This window comes from Coregonus clupeaformis, chromosome 31 (genome assembly GCF_020615455.1).
Source record: "Coregonus clupeaformis isolate EN_2021a chromosome 31, ASM2061545v1, whole genome shotgun sequence".
NCBI classification, from domain to species: Eukaryota; Metazoa; Chordata; class Actinopteri; order Salmoniformes; family Salmonidae; genus Coregonus; species Coregonus clupeaformis.
Window position 1 is genome coordinate 38,744,657 of NC_059222.1, and position 21,272 is coordinate 38,765,928.

Genomic DNA, 21,272 nt, shown 5'->3' on the forward strand with positions numbered 1-21,272 from the left:
GGTTAGGGTTAGGGTTTTGGCTAGGGTTAGAGTTAGGGTTTAGATTTTGCCTTCTGGGGGTGGGATGCCAAACGGACGTTCTGACTGACTGTACAGTTGTATTTAAAGACTCAGTGTCATCTTTCTGAAGAGTTGCCGTCAGTGTGGGGGTTCTCTGGCATTGTAGCCTAAATGTGAGTGGGTGTAAACCTGGAGTAGGGTCGTACAATACACACATATGAAATCTGGAAAGTCTGTTTTGCAGCGGTTGTTATAACAGTAATGCACAAACAATGCATAACATACACACCCATGTGCAGGAACTATTTACACCCAGACTACATTTTACATTTACATTATTTAGCAGACGCTCTTATCCAGAGCGACTTACAGGAGCAATTAGGGTTAAGTGCCTTGCTCAAGGGCACATCGACAGATTTTTCACCTAGTCGGCTCAGGGATTAGAACCAGCGACCTTTCGGTTACTGGCACTGCGCTCTTAACCACTAAGCTACCTGCCGCTACAAACTGTTTCTTTCTCATTCACACACAAACACACTGTAACACCTGTTTGATGCTAAATGACTCATTAGACTGTGTTATCAGCAATATGTGGTAATGCCATTGTTGGTTTATGATACATGTAAAGTGAGCATGTGAGTGTGCGCGTTCCGTCCATGTTTTCTTTCATATAAATTCCAGATTTCGTGCATCTGTCAAAGAGCAGTGTTTATAGAACAAAGTATTGAATGATCTACGAAGTGAGAGAAATGAAATGAAATGAGAAAGAGAGAAGGAGAGAAGGGGGAACAGTATATAAGGAAAGAGAGAAGGGGGGATGGGGGAACAGTATATAAGGAAAGAGAGAAGGAGAGATGGGGAACAGTATATACGGAAAGAGAGAAGGAGAGATGGGGGAACAGTATATAAGGAAAGAGAGAAGGAGAGATGGGGGAACAGTATATAAGGAAAGAGAGAAGGGGAGATGGGGGAACAGTATATAAGGAAAGAGAGAAGGAGAGATGGGGGAACAGTATATAAGGAAAGAGAGAAGGAGAGATGGGGGAACAGTATATAAGGAGAGAGAGAAGGGGAGATGGGGGAACAGTTTAGAAGGAAAGAGAGAAGGAGAGATGGGGGAACAGTATATAAGGAAAGAGAGAAGGAGAGATGGGGGAACAGTATATAAGGAAAGAGAGAAGGAGAGATGGGGGAACAGTATATAAGGAAAGAGAGAAGGGGAGATGGGGGAACAGTATATAAGGAAAGAGAGAAGGAGAGATGGGGGAACAGTATATAAGGAAAGAGAGAAGGGGAGATGGGGGAACAGTATATAAGGAAAGAGAGAAGGGGAGATGGGGGAACAGTTTAGAAGGAAAGAGAGAAGGAGAGATGGGGGAACAGTTTAGAAGGAAAGAGAGAAGGAGAGATGGGGGAACAGTTTAGAAGGAAAGAGAGAGGACATACAGATTTAAAAAAAGACAGAAGGAGGGAGGAGAGACCGAGAAAGAGAGGGAGAAGGGGAAACGACAGAGAGAGAAATATTGACTCCTTCTGGGAAAGGAGAGAAACAGGGCGACGCCCAATAACCATAAACCCTCTGCTGGAAATAGACAGAAAGAATGAATGAATGAGTGTGTTCCGCTCCTCTTGTTTACAGATGGAGGGATAGAGGTGATCCCTCTCTCTCTCTCCTTTCACTGACGTAATCTGTCTTCCTTTCACCATGACGATGAAATTACTGGAATGAAACAGGTGTTTATGGGAACGACTCACCCCACACACACAGAGACACACACTTACAGTGCCTTGCAAAAGTATTAATTCCCCCTTGGCGTTTTTCCTATTTTGTTGCATTACAACCTGTAATTTAAATGGATTTTTATTTGGACTTCATGTAATGGACATACACAAAATAGTCCAAATTGGTAAAGTAAAATGAAAAAAATTACTTGTTTCAAAACATTCTAAAAAATAAAGAATGGAAAAGTGGTGCGTGCATATGTAATCACCCCCTTTGCTATGAAGCCCCTAAATAAGATCTGGTGCAACCAATTACCTTCAGAAGTCACATAATTAGTTAAATAAAGTCCACCTGTGTGCAATCTAAGTGTCACATGATCTCAGTATATATACACATGTTCTGAAAAGCCCCAGAGTCTGCAACACCACTAAGCAAGGGGCACCACCAAGCAAGTGGCACCATGAAGACCAAGGAGCTCTCCAAACAGGTCAGGGACATAGTTGTGGAGAAGTACAGATCAGGGTTGGGATATAAAAAAATATCAGAAACTTTGAACATGTGGGAGACTCCCCAAACATATGGAAGAAGGTACTCTGGTCAGATGAGACTAAAATTGAGCTTTTTGGCCATCGAGGAAAACGTTATGTCTGGCGCAAACCCAACACCTCTCATCACCCCGAGAACACCATCCCCACAGTGAAGCATGGTGGTGGCAGCATAATGCTGTGGGGATGTTTTTCATAATCAGGGACTGGGAAACTGGTCAGAATTGAAGGAATGATGGATGGCGCTAAATACAGGGAAATTCTTGAGGGAAACCTGTTTCAGTCTTCCAGAGATTTGAGACTGAGACGGAGGTTCACCTTCCAGCAGTATAATGACCCTAAGCATACTGCTAAAGCAACACGTGAGTGGTTAAATGTCTTGGAATGGCCTAGTCAAAGCCCAGAATAGTTATGCACGCTCAAGTTTTCTTTTTTGGGGTCTTATTTCTTGTTTGTTTCACAACAAAAAATATTTTGTATCTTCAAAATGGTAGACATGTTGTGTAAATCAAATGATACAAACCCCTCAAAAATCAATTTTAATTCCAGGTTGTAAGGCAACAAAATAGGAAAAATGCCAAGGGGCGTGAATACTTTCGCAAGCCACTGTACACACTCCCTCATTCTCTTTCTCTGTAGGCTATAGAAAGGTGTTGAAATGCGTAACAGGTTTGATGCTGAAACATCTGTTTCATAACTCATGCCAAGCCCACCCCTACACACACACACACACACATACATGGAGGAGAGAGAGAGAGAGCGAGAGACACACACAGAGAGAGAGAGAGAGAGAGAGAGAGAGAGAGAGAGAGAGAGAGAGAGAGAGAGAGAGAGAGAGAGAGAGAGAGAGAGAGCGAGAGAGAGAGAGAGAGAGAGCGAGCATGACATAGAGAGCTATAGCAGTCAGGTTGCACTTGTTCTTTTATGCACTCTTTCATTCATCTCTATGTTTATAGGAGTAGGCCTACAAGCCTTCCAGCATATACCCCTGTTCCTCCATGTCCTCCCCCTCTTTCTCTCTCTCCTCCCCCTCAGTCATATTCCAGATCTTCACACCACCGTTTCCTTTTGTCCCCATTTCAATCATCCACCTCTCTACAGCTTGCACCCTCTCTCTCTCCCCCTTCTCTCTCTCTCCCCCTTCTCTCTCTCTCCCCCTTCTCTTTCTCTCTCTCTCTCTGGGAAGTCATGTGACTTCTCTGAAGTGGAGGCCTATAAACCAGCAGTACTGGGGGCTCAGTCTCCGTATTGCTCTCTGATTGGCTCTCAGGGGGCACTGCTCTGCTGGAAACAGACCCTGTGTTTCTCCTCCCGGGAGCAAATGACATCCCACTGTAAAGTGTGTAAGTGTGTTGGTGGGGGGGGGTTGGGGGTGAATAAATGACATTCCTCACAGACCATTTACCCTTACAGGAAGGTTAATGCATGCACACGAACACACGCACACACACACATACACATTCCACAGGCGTACATAGCTGATAACCCAACAAGCCGATTGGTATGTAAACGGGTGGAGAAAGAGATTACTTAATTCAATACCAGTGGTTAGCTTGTTTCATTTGATAATGAAACAAGCTGTTTCATTATCAAATGTACCCCTACATTTGTTTGGTGAAAGTTATTTGATGATTATCAACACTTACCGTAATTCCTGTTGGCTCACAGCTCTGTGAGAACATTCTGGCCTAATTTGGGGCAAAATATCACAGAAATATAAAAGTTGCCAACTACACACTCTAAAGAGTTATCTTTCACCCATTGTCATTGAGGGGTATTTTGGGCTACAGTCTGTGAGATATAGGTGTGCCCGGGACCTACCAACTCCCACAGTCTCATGTCAGAATTAGACATTCATCCATGTTTCTCAAACATAAAAGTTTTTCCAAATGTCAAATTTCAAAGTGTTTAAGGTTAGGTTTAGGTATTAACTCAGAATTTTTAAGGTTAAGGTTAACTTCAGGCATTAACTCAAAATTCTTAAGTTTAGGCATTAACTCTGAATGGTTAAGGTAAGGGTTAAGGTTTGGGATAGGCTTTAACCCAAAATATCAAAAACAGCTTTGTATCGCTTGATTTGAACTTGCAAACTTTTGGAATCAGAGGCAGATGCTTTATGCCCATCCGCCATCCCTGTCCACAATACCCTAACAAAACCGAAACCTACTTGAAGGTAACAGCGCACAATGTTGCCCCAAGTGGCTGGTTTCCAAGTCATTTTCCTGAAATCCTCAGACATGGACGGACGTCGAATACTGACTTGTATCATGGGTGACCTGGCTATCCAGGACAGTGTCCAATGACAGTGATACAGTTCACGGGGAGAAAAAACCCTTTCTCTCTGTCACAACTCTCCTTATCTCTCTCTTTGTCTCTTTACTGTATATTTTACTGTCTCTTTTACTGTTGTAACGTAGAAGCAGGGAGTCAGGAAGCAGGTGCAGGGAGTCAGGAAGCAGGTGCAGTTAGTGAGTTTAATAATAACGACCATGGCGCGATACAAAACAAGAGAAGCATCTGACATGGAAACATAAACAATACTACCTGATGACTGATAACAAAAGAGTGCTATGTAAAGGGTGAGTAATCAAGGGAGTAATGAAATCCAGGTGTGACTGATGATGAGACGCAGGTGAGCGTAAAGATGGGTTGCCAGAACCGGTGGTTAGTAGACCGGTGACGTCAAGCACCGGAGGGGGGGAGAAGGAGTGGACGTGACAACTGTCTCTTTTACTGTCCCTCTTTTACGGTCCCTCATTTACTGTCCCACTTTTACTGTCCCTCTTTTATGGTCCCTCATTTACTGTCCCACTTTTACTGTCCCTCTTTTATGGTCCCTCATTTACTGTCCCACTTTTACTGTCCCTCTTTTATGGTCCCTCATTTAATGTCTCTCATTTAATGTCCCTCATTTACTGTCCCTCATTTACTGTCCCTCATTTACTGTCCCCCTTTTACTGTCCCTCATTTACTGTCCCTCATTTACTGTCTCTTTTACTGTCTCTTTTACCGCATTTTTCTCTCTTTACCTTTTATAATGTACAGATGATCCTGGTAATACACTACATGACCAAAAGTATGTGGACACCTGCTCATCGAACATCTCATTCCAAAACCATGGGCATTAATATAGAGTTGGTCCCACCTTTGCTGTTATAACAGCCTCCACTCTTCTGGGAAGGTTTTCCACTAGATGTTGGAACATTGCTGTGGGGACTTGCTTCCATTCAGCCACAAGAGCATTAGTGAGGTCGGGCACTGATGTTGGGCGATTAGGCCTGGCTCGCAGTTCCAATTCATCCCAAAGATGTTCCATGGGGTTGAGGTCAGGGCTCTGTGCAGGCCAGTCAAGTTCTTCCACACCGATCTCGACAAACCATTTCTGTATGGACCTCACTTTGTGCACAGGGGTATTGTCTTGCTGAAGCAGGAAAGGGCCTTCCCCAAACTGTTGCCACAAAGTTGGAAGCACAGAATCGTCTAGAATGTCATTGTATGATGTAGCGTTAAGATTTCCCTTCAATGGACCTAAGGGGCCTAGCCCGAACCATGAAAAACAGCCCCAGACCTCCTCCACCAAACTTTACAGTTGGCACTATGCAATGGGGCAGGTAGCGTTCTCCTTGCATCTGCCAAACCCAGATTTGTCCGTCGGACTGCCAGATGGTGAAGCGTGATTCATCACTCCAGAGAATGCGTTTCCACTGCTCCAGAGTCCAATGGCGGCAAACTTTACACCACTCCAGCCGACGCTTGGCATTGCACATTGCACATGGTGATATTAGGCTTGTGTGCGAATGCTCGGCCATGGAAACTCATTTCATGAAGCCCCCTGACAAACAGTTATTGTGCTGACATTGCTTCCAGAGGCAGTTTGGAACTCGGTAGTGAGTGTTGCAACCGAGGACAGACAATTTTTACGAACTACACGCTTCAGCACTCTGCGGTCCCATTCTGTGACCATGTGTGGCCTACCACTTCACAGCTGAGCTCTTCATTAAGGCCATTCTACTGCCAATGTTTGTCTCTGGAGATTGCATGGCAGTGTGCATCGATTTTATACACCTGTCGGCAATGGGTGTGGCTGAAATAGCAGAATTCACTCATTTGAAGTGGTGTCCACATACTTTTGTAGAGTATATGTACAGGGTTGTACAGGATTCCTGGTAATAGACAAATGAATGTGTGTGTGACAGAGATCATAATTTTTGTTGGAGCATACATGCATATGACGAACTGAATATGTTTCCCATATGGTCCATTTTGACCTCTCTATGTACCCCCTCTCTATCCCCCTCATCTCCCCCCTCCCCCCCCTCTCTCTCTCTCTCGCTCTCTCTCCATCCCCCTTCCTCCCCTCTCCTCTCTCTCTGCCCATGTTGTGCAGTGGGTGATGGAACGTTGTGGATGGTAAGTCTGAATTCCTGGAATTCGTCTCCTGGTTTATCAGAACCGGCTGTGACTGAGGGACTGCTGATCAACCAACCAAACGGCTTTCCCGCAGAAATGATCGGCCAACCAAGACCCTTTACTAGAACCCCACAGTGAGACTCATATTCGGAGTTTGATGGGAGATTAATCCTCGTGTGTTGCATAATTGTGTGTGTATTCTCAGTTCAGAGTTATTTTGGTGTGTTTAAGGAAGGAAGGCTGATTGTTCCTGTTTGGTCGTCTGTGTGCGTCCGTCGTGCCTGTGTTGCTCATCTGGCAAACACAAACACACACACACACACACACACACACGTTCCTCATCACCGGTTACCGGGAAGAAGACAATAAAAGGAGGAACTGAAACAAGGAAAGAGAAGACAAATAATGACATGGACAGAGTATATGTGTGATATGTGTGACCAAAAGTCCCCACAAGAATAGTAAACAAACAAAAATCTCTCCCTCTCTTTCTCTTTCTCTTTCTCTTTCTCTTTCTCTTTCTCGCTCTCTCTCTCTCTCTCTCTCTCTCTCTCTCTCTCTCTCTCTCTCTCTCTCTCTCTCTCTCTCTCTCTCTCTCTCTGTCTCTCTCTCTGTCTCTCTCTCTCTCTGTCTTTGTCTCTCTCTCTCTCTCTCTGTCTCTCTCTCTCTCTGTCTCTCTCTCTCTCTCTCTCTCTCTCTCTCTCTCTCTCTCTCTCTCTCTCTCTCTCTCTCTCTCTCTCTCTCTCTGTCTCTCTCTCTCTCTCTCTCTCTCGCTGTCTCTCTCTCTCTCTCTCTCTCTCTCTCTCGCTCTCTCTCAGTCTCTCTCTCTGAATTCAATTCAAAGGGCTTTATTGGCATGGGAAATATACGTTTACATTGCCAAAGCAAGTGAAATAGATAATAAACAAAAGTGAAATAAACAATAACAAATTTACAGTCATTACAACATTACACTCACAAAAGTTCCAAAGGAATAGAGACATTTCAAATGTCATATTATGGCTATATACAGTGTTGTAACGATGTGCAAGTAATTAAAGTACACACTGTGGTATTTCACCCAATAAATTGGGGGTTTGTGTAATCTTAGGGAAATATGTGTCTCTAATATGGTCTCTCTCTCCCCCTCTCTCTCTCTCTCTCTCTCTCTCTCTCTCTCTCTCTCTCTCTCTCTCTCTCTCTCTCTCTCTCTCTCTCTATCTGTGTCTCTCTCTCTCTCTTTCTCTCTCTCTCTGTCTCTCTCTCTGCCTCTCTCTCTCTCTGTGTGTGTCTCTCTCAATTCAATTCAATTCAATTTGCTTTATTGGCATGACGTCGCAATGTACATATTGCCAAAGCTTACTTTAGAGATGTACAATATTAACATAATTAAAATAATAACAATCAATATTGTCAACAGGACAACAGTAACAACAATAATCAAGGGTCAAAATAACCATACATTGAACAATAACAATAAGCATAGAGGACATGGGCAGGTTGGTTGGTCTGTTAGACACTGTCCCTCATCTTATGGCAGGCAGCAATGTAGTGCGCTGCCAACCCACAGCTCTCTGCGTCCTCCCCCAACAGGACAGGTAGCCTATTCTCAACAGAGAGGTCTCTAATTGTTTTATATTTTTTACATTTTGTCAGGACATTTTCTCTCTCTCTCTCTCTCTCTCTCTCTCTCTGTCTCTCTCTCTCTCACTCTCCCGTCTCTCTCTCTCCCCCTCCCCCCTCTCTCTCTCTCTCTCTCTCTCTCTGTCTCACTCTCTCCCCCTCGCTCTCTTTCTCTTTCTCTCTCTCTCTCTCCCCCTCTTCCCCCCTTCTCTCTCACTCACACACACACTCTCACACATGCAAGCCGTAAAAGTTCAACTCAATTAAAGTGCCTCTTTCCTGGAAATGAGCCCCAGACTAAACATAAGGTATGCAGGGAATGGGAACTTGTGTGTGTGTGTGTGTGTGTGTGTGTGTGTGTGTGTGTGTGTGTGTGTGTGTGTGTGTGTGTGTGTGTGTGTGTGTGTGTGTAGAGAGAGAGAGAGAGAGAGAGACAAATTAAGAAATTCTCCACCCAGACCCTCATGTACACACACATTCTACCCACTGTTAACCACAGACCATCATAAATCTCTCCCACGTGGAACCTTTCACCTCTCTGACCTCACATACACTACTTCTCTCTGACCCCGCACACCTCTCTCTCTCTCTCTCTCTCTCTCTCTCTCTCTCTCTCTCTCTCTCTCTCTCTCTCTCTCTCTCTCTCTCTCTCTCTCTCTCTCTCTCTCTCTCTCTCTCTCTCTCTCTCTGTCTCTCTCTCTCTCTCTGTCTCTCTCTCTCTCTCTCTCTCTGTCTCTCTCTCTCTCTGTCTCTCTCTCTCTCTCTCTCGTCTCTCTCTCTCTCTCTCTCTCTCTCTCTCTCTCTCTCTCTCTCTCTCTCTCTCTCTCTCTCTCAATTCAATTTCAATTCAATTTAAGGGCTTTATTGGCATGGGAAACGTATGTTAACATTGCCAAAGCAAGTGAAGTAGATAGTAAACAAAAGTGAAATAAACAATAAATATTAACAGTGAACATTACACTCAGAAGTTCCAAAAGAATAAAGACATTTCAAATGTCATATTATGTATAAATACAGTGTTGTAACAATGTGCAAATAGTTAAAGTACAAATGGGAAAATAAATAAACAGAAATATGGGTTGTATTTACAGTGGTGTTTGTTCTTCACTGGTTGACCTTTTCTTGTGGCAACAGGTCACAAATCTTGCAGCTGTGATGGCACAATGTGGTTTTTCAGCCAGTAGATAAGGGAGTTTATCAAAATTGGGTTTGTTTTCGAATTCTTTGTGGATCGCTGTAATCTGAGGGAAATATGTGTCTCTAATATGGTCATACATTTGGCAGGAGGTTAGGAAGTGCAGCTCAGTTTCCACCTCATTTTGTGGGCAGTGTGCACATAGCCTGTCTTCTCTTGAGAGCCAGGTCTGCCTACGGCGGCCTTTCTCAATAGCAAGGCTATGCTCACTGAGTCTGTACATAGTCAAAGCTTTCTATAAGTTTGGGTCAGTCACAGTGGTCAGGTATTCTGCCACTGTGTACTCTCTGTTTAGGGCCAAATAGCATTCTAGTTTGCTCTGTTTTTTTGTTTGTTCTTTCGAATGTGTCAAGTAATTCTCTTTTTGTATTCTCATGATTTGGTTGGGTCTAATTGTGTTGTTGTTGTTGTTGTTGTCCTGGGGCTCTGTGGGGTCTGTTTGTGTTTGTGAACAGAGCCCCAGGACCAGCTTACTTAGGGGACTGTTCTCCAAGTTCATCTCTCTGTAGGTGATGGCTTTGTTATGGAATGTTTGGGAATCGCTTCCTTTTAAGTGGTTATAGAATTTAACGGCTCTTTTCTGGATTTTGATAATTAGAGGGTATTGGCCTAATTCTGCTCTGCATGCATTATTTGGTGTTTTTCGTTGTACACTGAGGATATTTTTGCAGAATTCTGCATGCAGAGTCTCAATTTGGTGCTTGTCCCATTTTGTGAATTCTTGGTTGGTGAGCGGACCCCAGACCTCACAACCATAAAGGGCAATGGGTTCTATAACTGATTCAAGTATTTTTAGCCAGATCCTAATTGGTATGTCAAATGTAATGTTCCTTTTGATGGCATAGAAGGCCCTTCTTGCCTTGTCTCTCAGATCGTCCACAACTTTGTGGAAGTTACCTGTGGCGCTGATGTTTAGGCCGAGGTATGTATAGTTTTTTGTGTGCTCTAGGGCAACGGTGTCTAGATGGAATTTGTATTTGTGGTCCTGGCAACTGGACCTTTTTTGTCTTACTGAGAGTTACTGTCAGGGCCCAGGTCTGACAGAATCTGTGCAGAAGATCTGGGTGCTGCTGTAGGCCCTCCCTGTAGGCCCTCCTTGGTTGGTGACAGAAGCACCAGATCATCAGCAAACAGTAGACATTTGACTTCAGATTCTAGTAGGGTGAGGCCGGGTGCTGCAGACTGCTGCCCTTGTCAATTCGTTGATATACAGTGGGGGAAAAAAGTATTTAGTCAGCCACCAATTGTGCAAGTTCTCCCGCTTAAAAAGATGAGAGAGGCCTGTAATTTTCATCATAGGTACACGTCAACTATGACAGACAAAATTTTTCCAGAAAATCACATTGTAGGATTTTTTATGAATTTATTTGCAAATTATGGTGGAAAATAAGTATTTGGTCAATAGCAAAAGTTTCTCAATACTTTGTTATATACCCTTTGTTGGCAATGACACAGGTCAAACGTTTTCTGTAAGTCTTTACAAGGTTTTCACACACTGTTGCTGATATTTTGGCCCATTCCTCCATGCAGATCTCCTCTAGAGCAGTGATGTTTTGGGGCTGTCGCTGGGCAACACGGACTTTCAACTCCCTCCAAAGATTTTCTATGGGGTTGAGATCTGGAGACTGGCTAGGCCACTCCAGGACCTTGAAATGCTTCTTACGAAGCCACTCCTTCGTTGCCTGGGCGGTGTGTTTTGGGATCATTGTCATGCTGAAAGACCCAGCCACGTTTCATCTTCAATGCCCTTGCTGATGGAAGGAGGTTTTCACTCAAAATCTCACGATACATGGCCCCATTCATTCTTTCCTTTACACCAGGGGTTCTTCAATTCCGGTCCTGGAGGGCGAAACACCTCTGTTTTTCATCCTCTCCTTCTAATCAGGGGCTAATTCAGACCTGGGACACCAGGTGAGTGCAATTAACTACCAGGTAGAAATAAAAAACAGAAGTGTTTCGGCCCTCCAGGACCGGAATTGAAGAACCCTGCTTTACACGGATCAGTCGTCCTGGTCCCTTTGCAGAAAAACAGCCCCAAAGCATGATGTTTCCACCCCCATGCTTCACAGTAGGTATGGTGTTCTTTAGATGCAACTCAGCATTCTTTGTCCTCCAAACACGACGAGTTTAGTTTTTACCAAAAAGTTCTATTTTGGTTTCATCTGACCATATGACATTCTCCCAATCCTCTTCTGGATCATCCAAATGCACTCTAGCAAACTTCAGACGGGCCTGGACATGTACTGGCTTAAGCAGGGGGACACGTCTGGCACTGCAGGATTTGAGTCCCTGGCGGCGTAGTGTGTTACTGATGGTAGGCTTTGTTACTTTGGTCCCAGCTCTCTGCAGGTCATTCACTAGGTCCCCCCATGTGGTTCTGGGATTTTTGCTCACCGTTCTTGTGATCATTTTGACCCCACAGGGTGAGATCTTGCGTGGAGCCCCAGATCGAGGGAGATTATCAGTGGTCTTGTATGTCGTCCATTTCCTAGAGTCCTGCAGATCTGGGAGAGTGTCTCGCTGGTCTGGGCGGGGTGTCTGTTGATCTGTTGCTCCTGTGTGAGGTGTTGGGGCTGCGGTTGAGGGTGATGTCCTTTAGGGTCCGGGCGAAGGTGGGCACTGCTGCCTTGTATAGGTGGACCTGGTCGTAAATGCTGTTCAAGTCCAGGGTGGAGTGGTGGGCCAGGTAGACATTTGGTTTTGAGGCACAGTCACAGGAAATACTTGCGTTTACCCGCTGTATGGTAGCAGGGTGGAAGTATTTTCGTGGTAGCAGGGTTGAGATAACCACTTGTGCGTTTGGGGAAAGTAGAATAAGCTTTTTCTATCACTCCCTTGAGTGCTGTGGCCACACTTTCCTGCTGTGTTCTCAGGTCGTTTGTGCCTGTGTGTATTATTATGTGGCTGGGTGATCTGAGTCGGTCCTCAGACAGAAGGTCTAGGGCGCGCTGGGTGTTTGGACACCAGAGTTTAGACACTGTGTGTTTTGGAAAAAGTTTATTTTCTTGTATGTATTTCCTTTTCGAGTCCATAAGGAGTACAATCTGTGGCTTGTGTATGTCCTCAGTGGGTGTGGGGGTGTCTGACAGGGGGGTTGTCTCTCTCTCTCTCTCTCTCTCTCTCTCTCTCTCTCTCTCTCTGTCTCTCTCTGTGTGTGTGTGTCTCTCTCGCTCACTTCTCTCTCACACACACTCTCTCTCACGCACACTACAGTTCAGTACAGTACACTGCACATTACCATCCCCGTAGGCCCTCAGTCCGGATGTGTAAAAGCTCACTGCATTCCTTTCCTGTTAGGTACACCCCAGAGCAAGCCTATAGCTTATCGCTGTGTGTGTGTGTTTAGTGGGATGGGCCTGAAACAACTGAATGCATCTGGGAACCCCTCTTTGTTTTTTTGACCTGCCTGTGTTTTGTTGCTTTTGTAGGTGTGTGTCATCTTTCTCTCTCTCTCTCTCTCTCTCTCTCTCTCTCTCTCTCTCTCTCGCTCTCTTTCGTTCTCTCTTTCTCTCTCTTTCTCCCTCTCTCCCTCTCTCTCTTTCATTCTCTCTCTCTCTCTCTCTGAATATGTCCCTAATGGATATGGAATGTACTTTCAATGCACTTGCACAAGACAATTCAAACAGAGTGTATTTACTGATGGACTGGACCCCACTGACTAGGGACTATGTTATACATATGAGTTATGTTATTCTAAATATCTCCTTGGCAACAATACATTTAGTTATATCTCATTTTTGACATTAGGGCCCAGAGTTTTTCCTAGTCATGTTGTCATGAAAAACATAATGCATTGTCTGCAAGGCTGTTGCTGTCATGTTGTGCTCTGGGTATTGTTATCATGCAGGGCTCTGGGAATTGCCTAACACAGTGCAGTCTTTGTATTTTGTTTGAACCAGGAAGTGGAGAGTCTTCCTGATGGGAGCCAGATAGTAAACATTACTGTAACAGTTTATGGCCCTATTCCCGTCAATGTTGCTGGCCCTGTCAATCAATTATGTAATCAGAGGTTTATGGAGAAGGGGAGGCACTAGCGGTAAAGCTGTGTGTGAAGGTTTGTGTGTGTGTGTGTGTGTGTGTGTGTGTGTGTGTGTGTGTGTGTGTGTGTGTGTGTGTGTGCGTGTGTGTGCGTGCGTGCGCACATCTAAACTGGTTATGTGAATTTGTAAAGTTGTATGAGAGCTCTATAGCAGCTGTACCTTTGAGTTGAAAATCTAGAGGTAGAAACCACAAGTTTAGATATGAAACTGTGTACAAATGCCATATCTTAATTTCATCATCCTGTTGTTGCAGTACTTTTCTTGCATAGCAGGAAAATGCAAACTTGTAGTGTATTCAAGGTTTGAAAAGGCTTCTAAAGCTTGCAATTTCCACTTTACAATTTCAGACTTGATTTTCCCTAACGAAAAATGTATCTATTTCACTTGCTTTGGCAATATAAACATGTTTCCCATGCCAATAAAGCCCTTTGAATTGGGAGAGATAGAGAGTTATTCAGTCTATTAAGAAATTCTCCACCCAGACCCTCACATACAGTGGGGAAAAAAAGTATTTAGTCAGCCACCAATTGTGCAAGTTCTCCCACTTAAAAAGATGAGAGAGGCCTGTAATTTTCATCATATGTACACGTCAACTATGACAGACAAAATGAGGAAAAAAAATCCAGAAAATCACATTGTAGGATTTTTAATGAATTTATTTGCAAATTATGGTGGAAAATAAGTATTTGGTCACCTACAAACAAACAAGATTTCTGGCTCTCACAGACCTGTAACTTCTTCTTTAAGAGGCTCCGCTGTCCTCCACTCGTTACCTGTATGAACTTGTTATCAGTATAAAAGACACCTGTCCACAACCTCAAACAGTCACACTCCAAACTCCACTATTGCCAAGACCAAAGAGCTGTCAAAGGACACCAGAAACAAAATTGTAGACCTGCACCAGGCTGGGAAGACTGAATCTGCAATAGGTAAGCAGCTTGGTTTGAAGAAATCAACTGTGGGAGCAATTATTTGGAAATGACAATGGTGTACCTATGATGAAAATTACAGGCCTCTCTCATCTTTTTAAGTGGGAGAACTTGCACAATTGGTGGCTGACTAAATACTTTTTTTCCCCACTGTACACCTTCTACCCACTGTTAACCACAGACCATCATAAATCTCTCCCAAATGGAACCTTTCACCTCTCTGACCTCACATACACTGATTCTCTCTGACCCCCCTCACCTCTTTCTCTCTCTCTCTCTCTCTCTCTCTCTCTCTCTCTCTCTCTCTCACACACACACACACACTACAGTTCAGTACACTGCACATGACCAGATAAATGTTTCACGTGTACCCAATACAGCAAATTTGCAAGTGTTAAAATATCGGTGTTGAGGTAAAAAGTGTTGTGAGTGTTATATCTGAGAGTTGATTCTAGTGGGGTTAACACCAGGGGGTTAACACCAGTGGGATTTAAATTGACACCACGTGTGTTAATTGAATTGCACACATAGAACCAGACAGACAGACAGAACAATAGACAGACAGACAGACAGACAGACAGACAGACAGACAGACAGACAGACAGACAGACAGACAGACAGACAGACAGACAGACAGACAGACAGACAGACAGACGTGTACCTACATAAATGAAGGTACAAAGAGAATCGGTTCAATTTGGTAAAAATAGTGCTTTTTAATATAAAGTATTGAAATATCTTAGAAATATAAATATGTGCAAAGTTCCTTTATTCATTTCTTTTGTAATGCTTTTAGTTTTTTTTAGTTCCAGATAGTTGAGCTTGCACTGTTTGCCAGTCTAGTGGCGAGGTTATGAGCAGTCTTTATAAAAGACGAGTACTTCACATGTAGCTGGGCTGTGGCGACACATGTAAACATTATGTTGATAGTAAATGTTAAAAATGACAAATGTTGATCTTCTACTAACTAGACTTCTATCAGGAAGACATGGATTCAGCTTAACACTACATCATCATCAAAATCATTATTATCACGTCTTCGTCAACATCATCATCATCTTCATCACTATCATCAATATCATCATAATCTTCATCAACAAAATGAAGGGTTTGTCATCGTCTCTGTGGTCTGAAAACAATCTCTAACCTCTCCCCCCTCATCCAGCCTCACCCCTACTTGTCTTCCTCACTCTTCCTCCCCCTCGACGTCTGACTGACTACAGACTATGTTCTGCTTCAGTTGTTGTTGTTTCTGGCTGTGTCTCAAATGGCGCCCTATTTCCTATAGTGAACTACTTTTGACCAGAGTCCACAGGGTCCCAAAGTAATGCACTATAAAGGGAATAGGTTGCTATTTGGGATACACCCGTTGTTGTTTCTGCCTGCCTGCCTGCCCCCTGGGACTATAATAAGATCCACTGTTAGCTTTGGTTGTCTGCCAGGGCTTTTGTCTGATTAACAATGGTCTGCTCAGACTCACTGTCACAACTCCTGTTCTCAGAGAGAGATGTGGGGACAGAGAGAGAGAGAGAGATGTGGGGACAGAGAGAGAGAGAGAGATGTGGGGACAGAGATGTGGGGACAGAGAGAGAGAGATGTGGGGACAGAGAGAGAGAGAGAGATGTGGGGACAGAGAGAGAGAGAGAGAGAGAGAGAGAGAGAGAGAGAGAGAGAGAGAGAGAGAGAGATGTGGGGGGGGACAGAGAGAGAGAGAGAGGTGGGGGACACAGAGAGAGAGAGAGAGAGAGATGTGGGGGACACCGAGAGAGAGAGAGAGAGATGTGGGTGACACACAGAGATAGAGAGATGTGGGGACAGAGAGAGAGATGTGGGGACAGAGAGATGGGGGACAGAGAGAGAGAGAGATGTGGTGACAGAGAGAGAGATGTGGGGGGGGGACAGAGAGAGATGTGGGGGGACAGAGAGAGAGAGAGATGTGGGGGGGACAGAGAGAGAGAGAGATGTGGGGGGAACAGAGAGAGAGAGATGTGGGGGGACAGAGAGAGAGAGATGTGGGGGGACAGAGAGAGAGAGAGAGATGTGGGGGGACAGAGAGAGAGAGAGAGATGTGGGGGGTACAGAGAGAGAGAGAGATGTGGGGGGACAGAGAGAGAGATGTGGGGGGACAGAGAGAGAGAGATGTGGGGGGGGACAGACAGAGAGAGAGAGAGCGAGAGAGAGATGTGGGGGGAGACAGAGAGAGAGAGAGATGTGGGGGGGCAGAGAGAGATATATGTGGGGGGGGGACAGAGAGAGATGTGGGGGGACAGAGAGAAAGAGAGAGATGTGGGGTGGGGGACAGAGCGAGAGAGATGTGGGGGGGGGACAGAGAGAGAGAGAGAGAGAGAGATGTGGGGGGGGGGGGACAGAGAAAGAGAGAGCGAGAGAGAGAGCGAGAGAGAGCGAGAGAGAGAGACAGGGTCACCTCCATCACATCCTGACAGAAGAGCTACCAAAGCTGCGGTATAGCTGTATGTACAGTTGACATACACACATACATAAAGTTTACATACACCTTCGCTAAATACATTTAAACTCAGTTTTTCACAATTCCTGACATTTAATCCTAGTAAAAATTCCCTGTTTTAGGTCAGTTAGGATCACCACTTTATCTTAAGAATGTGAAATGTTAGAATAATACTAGAGAGAATGATTAATTTAAGATTTTATTACTTTCATCACATTCCCAGTGGGTCAGAAGTTTACATACACTCAATTAGTATTTGGTAGCATTGCCTTTCAATTGTTTAACTTGGGTCAAACGTTTCGGGTATCCTTCCACAAGCTTCCCACAATAAGTTGGGTGAATTTTGGCCCATTCCTCCTGACAGAGCTGGTGTAACTGCGTGAGGTTTGTAGGCCTCCTTGCTCGCACACGCTTTTTCAGTTCTGCCCACAAATGTTCTATAGGATTGAGGTCAGGGCTTTGTGATGGCCACTCCAATACCTTGACTTTGTTGTCCTTAAGCCATTTTGCCACAACTTTGGAAGTATGCTTGGGGTCATTGTCCATTTGGAAGACCCATTTGCGACCAAGCTTTAACTTCCTGACTGAAGTCTTGAGATGTTGCTTCAATATATCCACATCATTTTCCTTCCTCGTGATGCCATCTATTTTGTGAAGTGCACCAGTACCTCCTGCAGCAAAGCACCCCCACAGCATGATGCTGCCACCCCCATGCTTCACGGTTGGGATGGTGTTCTTCGGCTTGCAAGCGTCCCCCCTTTTCCTCCAAACATAATGATGGTCATTATGGCCAAACAGTTCTATTTTTGTTTCATCAGACCAGAGGACATTTCTCCAAAAAGTACGATCTTTGTCCCCATGTGCAGTTGCAAACCGTAGTCTGGCTTTTTTATGGCTGTTTTGGAGCAGTGGCTTCTTCCTTGCTGAGCGGGCTTTCAGGTTATGTCGATATAGGACTCGTTTTACTGTGGATATAGATACTTTTGTACCGGTTTCCTCCAGCATCTTCACAAGGTCCTTTGCTGTTGTTCTGGGATTGATTTGCACTTTTTGCACCAAAGTACGTTAATCTCTAGGAGACAGAACGCGTCTCCTTCCTGAGCGGTATGACGGCTGCGTGGTCCCATGGTGTTTATACTTGCAAACTATTGTTTGTACAGATGAACGTGGTACCTTTAGGCATTTGGAAATTGCTCCCAAGGATGAACCAGACTTGTGGAGGTCTACAATTTTTTTCCTGAGGTCTTGGCTGATTTATTTTGATTTTCCCATGATGTCAAGCAAGGTAGGCCTTGAAATTAATCCACAGGTGCACCTCCAATTGACTAAAATAGCCTATCAGAAGCTTCTAAAGTCATGACATAATTTTCTGGAATTTTACAAGCTGTTTAAAGGCACAGTCAACTTAGTGTATGTAAACTTCTGACCCACTGGCATTGTGATACAGTGAATTCTAAGTGAAATAATCAGTCTGTAAACAATTGTTGGAAAAATTACTTGTGTCATGCACAAAGTAGATGTCCTTATCGGGGATTAGAACCAGCGACCTTTCGGCTACTGTATGAGTGTAAGTCGCTTTGGATAAAAGCGTCTGCTAAATGGCATATTATATTATTATATTATACTGGCACAACACTCTTACCCACTAAGCTACCTGCCGCCACTTCAACTGTATGCCTGTGTGTGTATGTGTGTTTCTGTCTATGTGTGTGAGGCTAGTGGCTGTCTTCAGCCTATGTGTGTGTGTGTGTGTCTTTGTGTATGAGGCTAGTGGCTGTTGTCAGCCATGATCCCTCACACCTTCCTATGAGGCTATGCTAGTTGGCATGCAGCTGTGGAAATGTGTACGACACCATGCACACAAACACATTCACTCTGCTATGGGCCCCTCGTTTGACATTCACTGCCATTCTCCCCTCTCTCTCTCTCTCTCCCCCTCCCTCTCTCAGTCCAGTGAGCCCATTTTACATGTCAGACAGGAGAAAGAGGAGGAGAGGAAAGCTTCTGCTGATCAATAGAGAGAGCTGTTCCTCAGCCACAGCAGCACAGCAAACCCACAGGCAACCTTCTGACAACACTCCTAAAGCCACTGCTAAAGTGTGTGTGTGTGCACGTTCACTGTCTGCATTATCAACCTTTCATTTTAATATTTTTGACTACCCAATCACAGCTTCTGCTGGGAGAATGACTCACTGTCTGACAGGGCAACAACCTTTGACCCCCAGCGTTTTCCTGACTCCCATTGACAGTCTCTCCAGGAGAGGAGTATCCATGGTTACCTATATGAGGCTCCACTTGATAGGAAAACAGTGGCATCGATCTAGGATCAGCTTACCCTCTCCAAATCCTATCCTCAACTGTTAAGACGGGGAAACCCCCAAACTGAACTGTGTGTGTGTTAGATGGGAGCATCGTACTCCGCCAAGAAGTCTCTGAGTGTGTGAGGGAGCTGGTGTGTGTTGGGGGGGTCCGGGCCCCCCGGGTGTCCGTTCAGGGTCCTTCTACACAGGTGCTGGAGGGAGGACAGGGAGGAGGGGAGGGGTCGACTCAACTCCAACGGAACCTTCTCTCCCCCTGAGTGGATCAGATACAAACTCCCCGTCCCCACAGTCTCCCCCGCAGCCGCAGCCATGCCTCCCCCCGTCCTTACCCCTGCCACGGCCTCCCCCTCTCCTCCTCCTCCTGCTTCTCCTCCTCCTCCTCCACCACCTCCCTCCTTCCCCATGTAGTGTCCAATCAGTTTGAGCACACAGTCAAAACGTGGGGGCGTGTGCGTGCAGCAGGGGTCGGGCTGCAGGTAAAAGCTTCCCCCCTGGCTGTGGATCCGGAGGTTCTTGGTCCCGCGGGACGTCTGGACCGACAGTGTGAAGAAGTAGTGGTGGTCAGAGGAGTCTCGGACCAGGAAGGTCCCGGGGGGCTGGGAGCGGAGCAGAGCACTGGCCTCACGACCCCCCACCGCACCCCAGTAGAACCCACTCTCCTGTAACTTACGCACCGCACACAGCACCTGGAACAGGGGGAAGAATAGGTTTTAATATAACAATTTATAACAATTGTTTTATTAATGCTAAGTAGGTACATTAACTATACACACAGCACCTGGCAGAGGAACCATAATATATGATGCTGTAATGATAACAACTAAACACACCACCTGAGACTGGGAGAGGAATATTGATGATGGTTAGCATTTAGTAAGAGGCTAGCTAGTTTGCCTATAGTACACGATGAGCTGTCACATGATGACATTATTGAACTGGCCTGTTGGTAGTGTCCGCGCGAGCTGAAGGGTTTGTAGCGTAGGGAGGGCACGTCTGACTCCTGACCTCTGGCCTCTGGGTGGGTAACGCTGCTCATGGCTGGGGGGTCGTGCCTGCTATGGGTTACCATGGCGCCCTGACCCCCCCGCTCGGCTCGCTGACCGAGGGGTGGGGGGTCCAGAGCAGGGAGGGGGGAGGGAGAGGATGGGGGAGGAGAGGGAAGAAGGGGTGAGGAGGGAGAAGGGGAGGGTGTGAGTTGTGATGGAGGTGGGGAGGAGGGGAGAGGACGTGAGGGGGGAGGGGAGGAGGAAGGGAGGGGACGTGAGGGGGGAAGGGAGGAGGATGGGTGAGGACGTGAGGGGAGGAGAAGGGGAGAGGACGTGAGGAAGGAGGGGAGGAGGAGGGGTGAGGACGTGAGGGGGGGAGGAGGGGAGAGGACGTGAGGGGGGAGGGGAGGAGGAGGGGAGCGGACGTGTTTCCCAGAGTGAACACACTGAGGAGCAGTCCAGCGAGGACCTCAGAGAGACCACCCACTGCAGACAGCTGCAGAGAGAGAGAGTGAGAGAGAGAGTTATTTTGTCTATTGAAAACACTTCTAAAGGTATGAAGTATACTTCACTGTGTTCATTCACAACAAACCGTGTTTATATATACAGTGCATTCGGAAAGTATTCAGACCTCTTCACTTTTCCACATTTTGTTACATTACAGCCTTATTCTAAAATGGATTAAATAATTAAAAATCCTCATCAATCTACACACAATACCCCATAATCACAAAGCAAAAACAGGTTTTTAGAATTTTTTGGATAAATGATTACAAATAAAATACAGAAATACCTTATTTACAGAAATACTCCTCAGTACCCCCCACCCCCCCTCAGAGATCCTGCAGGTGAAGAAGCCTGATGTGGAGGTCCTGGGCTGGCGTGGTTAAACGTGGTCTGGGGTTGTCAGACTGGTTCGACATACTGCCAAATTCTCTAAAAGGACCTTGGCAATTCTCTGACAACAGCTCTGGTGGACATTTCTGCAGTCAGCATTACAATTGCACGCTCCCTCAAAACTTGAAACATCTGTGGTATTGTCTTGTGTGACAAA

General features: G+C 45.4%; 1 protein-coding gene across 1 annotated transcript; it reads right to left on the minus strand.

Annotated features, from left to right (window-relative positions):
* Positions 1-18,545: 18,545 nt before the first annotated feature.
* Positions 18,546-20,401, minus strand: LOC121548029 (suppressor of cytokine signaling 3-like). Its single transcript, XM_045209716.1, has 2 exons — positions 20,173-20,401; positions 18,546-19,918 (listed from the first exon to the last, which is right to left on the minus strand). Exons 1-2 carry the CDS (start codon positions 20,299-20,301, stop codon positions 19,310-19,312), a joined length of 738 nt encoding a protein of 245 aa, XP_045065651.1. The 5' UTR covers positions 20,302-20,401; the 3' UTR covers positions 18,546-19,309.
* Positions 20,402-21,272: the final 871 nt, after the last annotated feature.

Bases quoted from the DNA above. Each gene is read 5' to 3' on its own strand.
- LOC121548029 (XM_045209716.1), bottom strand. From the start codon at position 20,301: ATGGTAACCCATAGCAGGCACGACCCCCCAGCCATGAGCAGCGTTACC. The intron at 19,919-20,172 runs GCCAGTTCAATA...CCCCTGTTCCAG, and splicing joins CGCGCGGACACTACCAACAG to GTGCTGTGTGCGGTGCGTAA.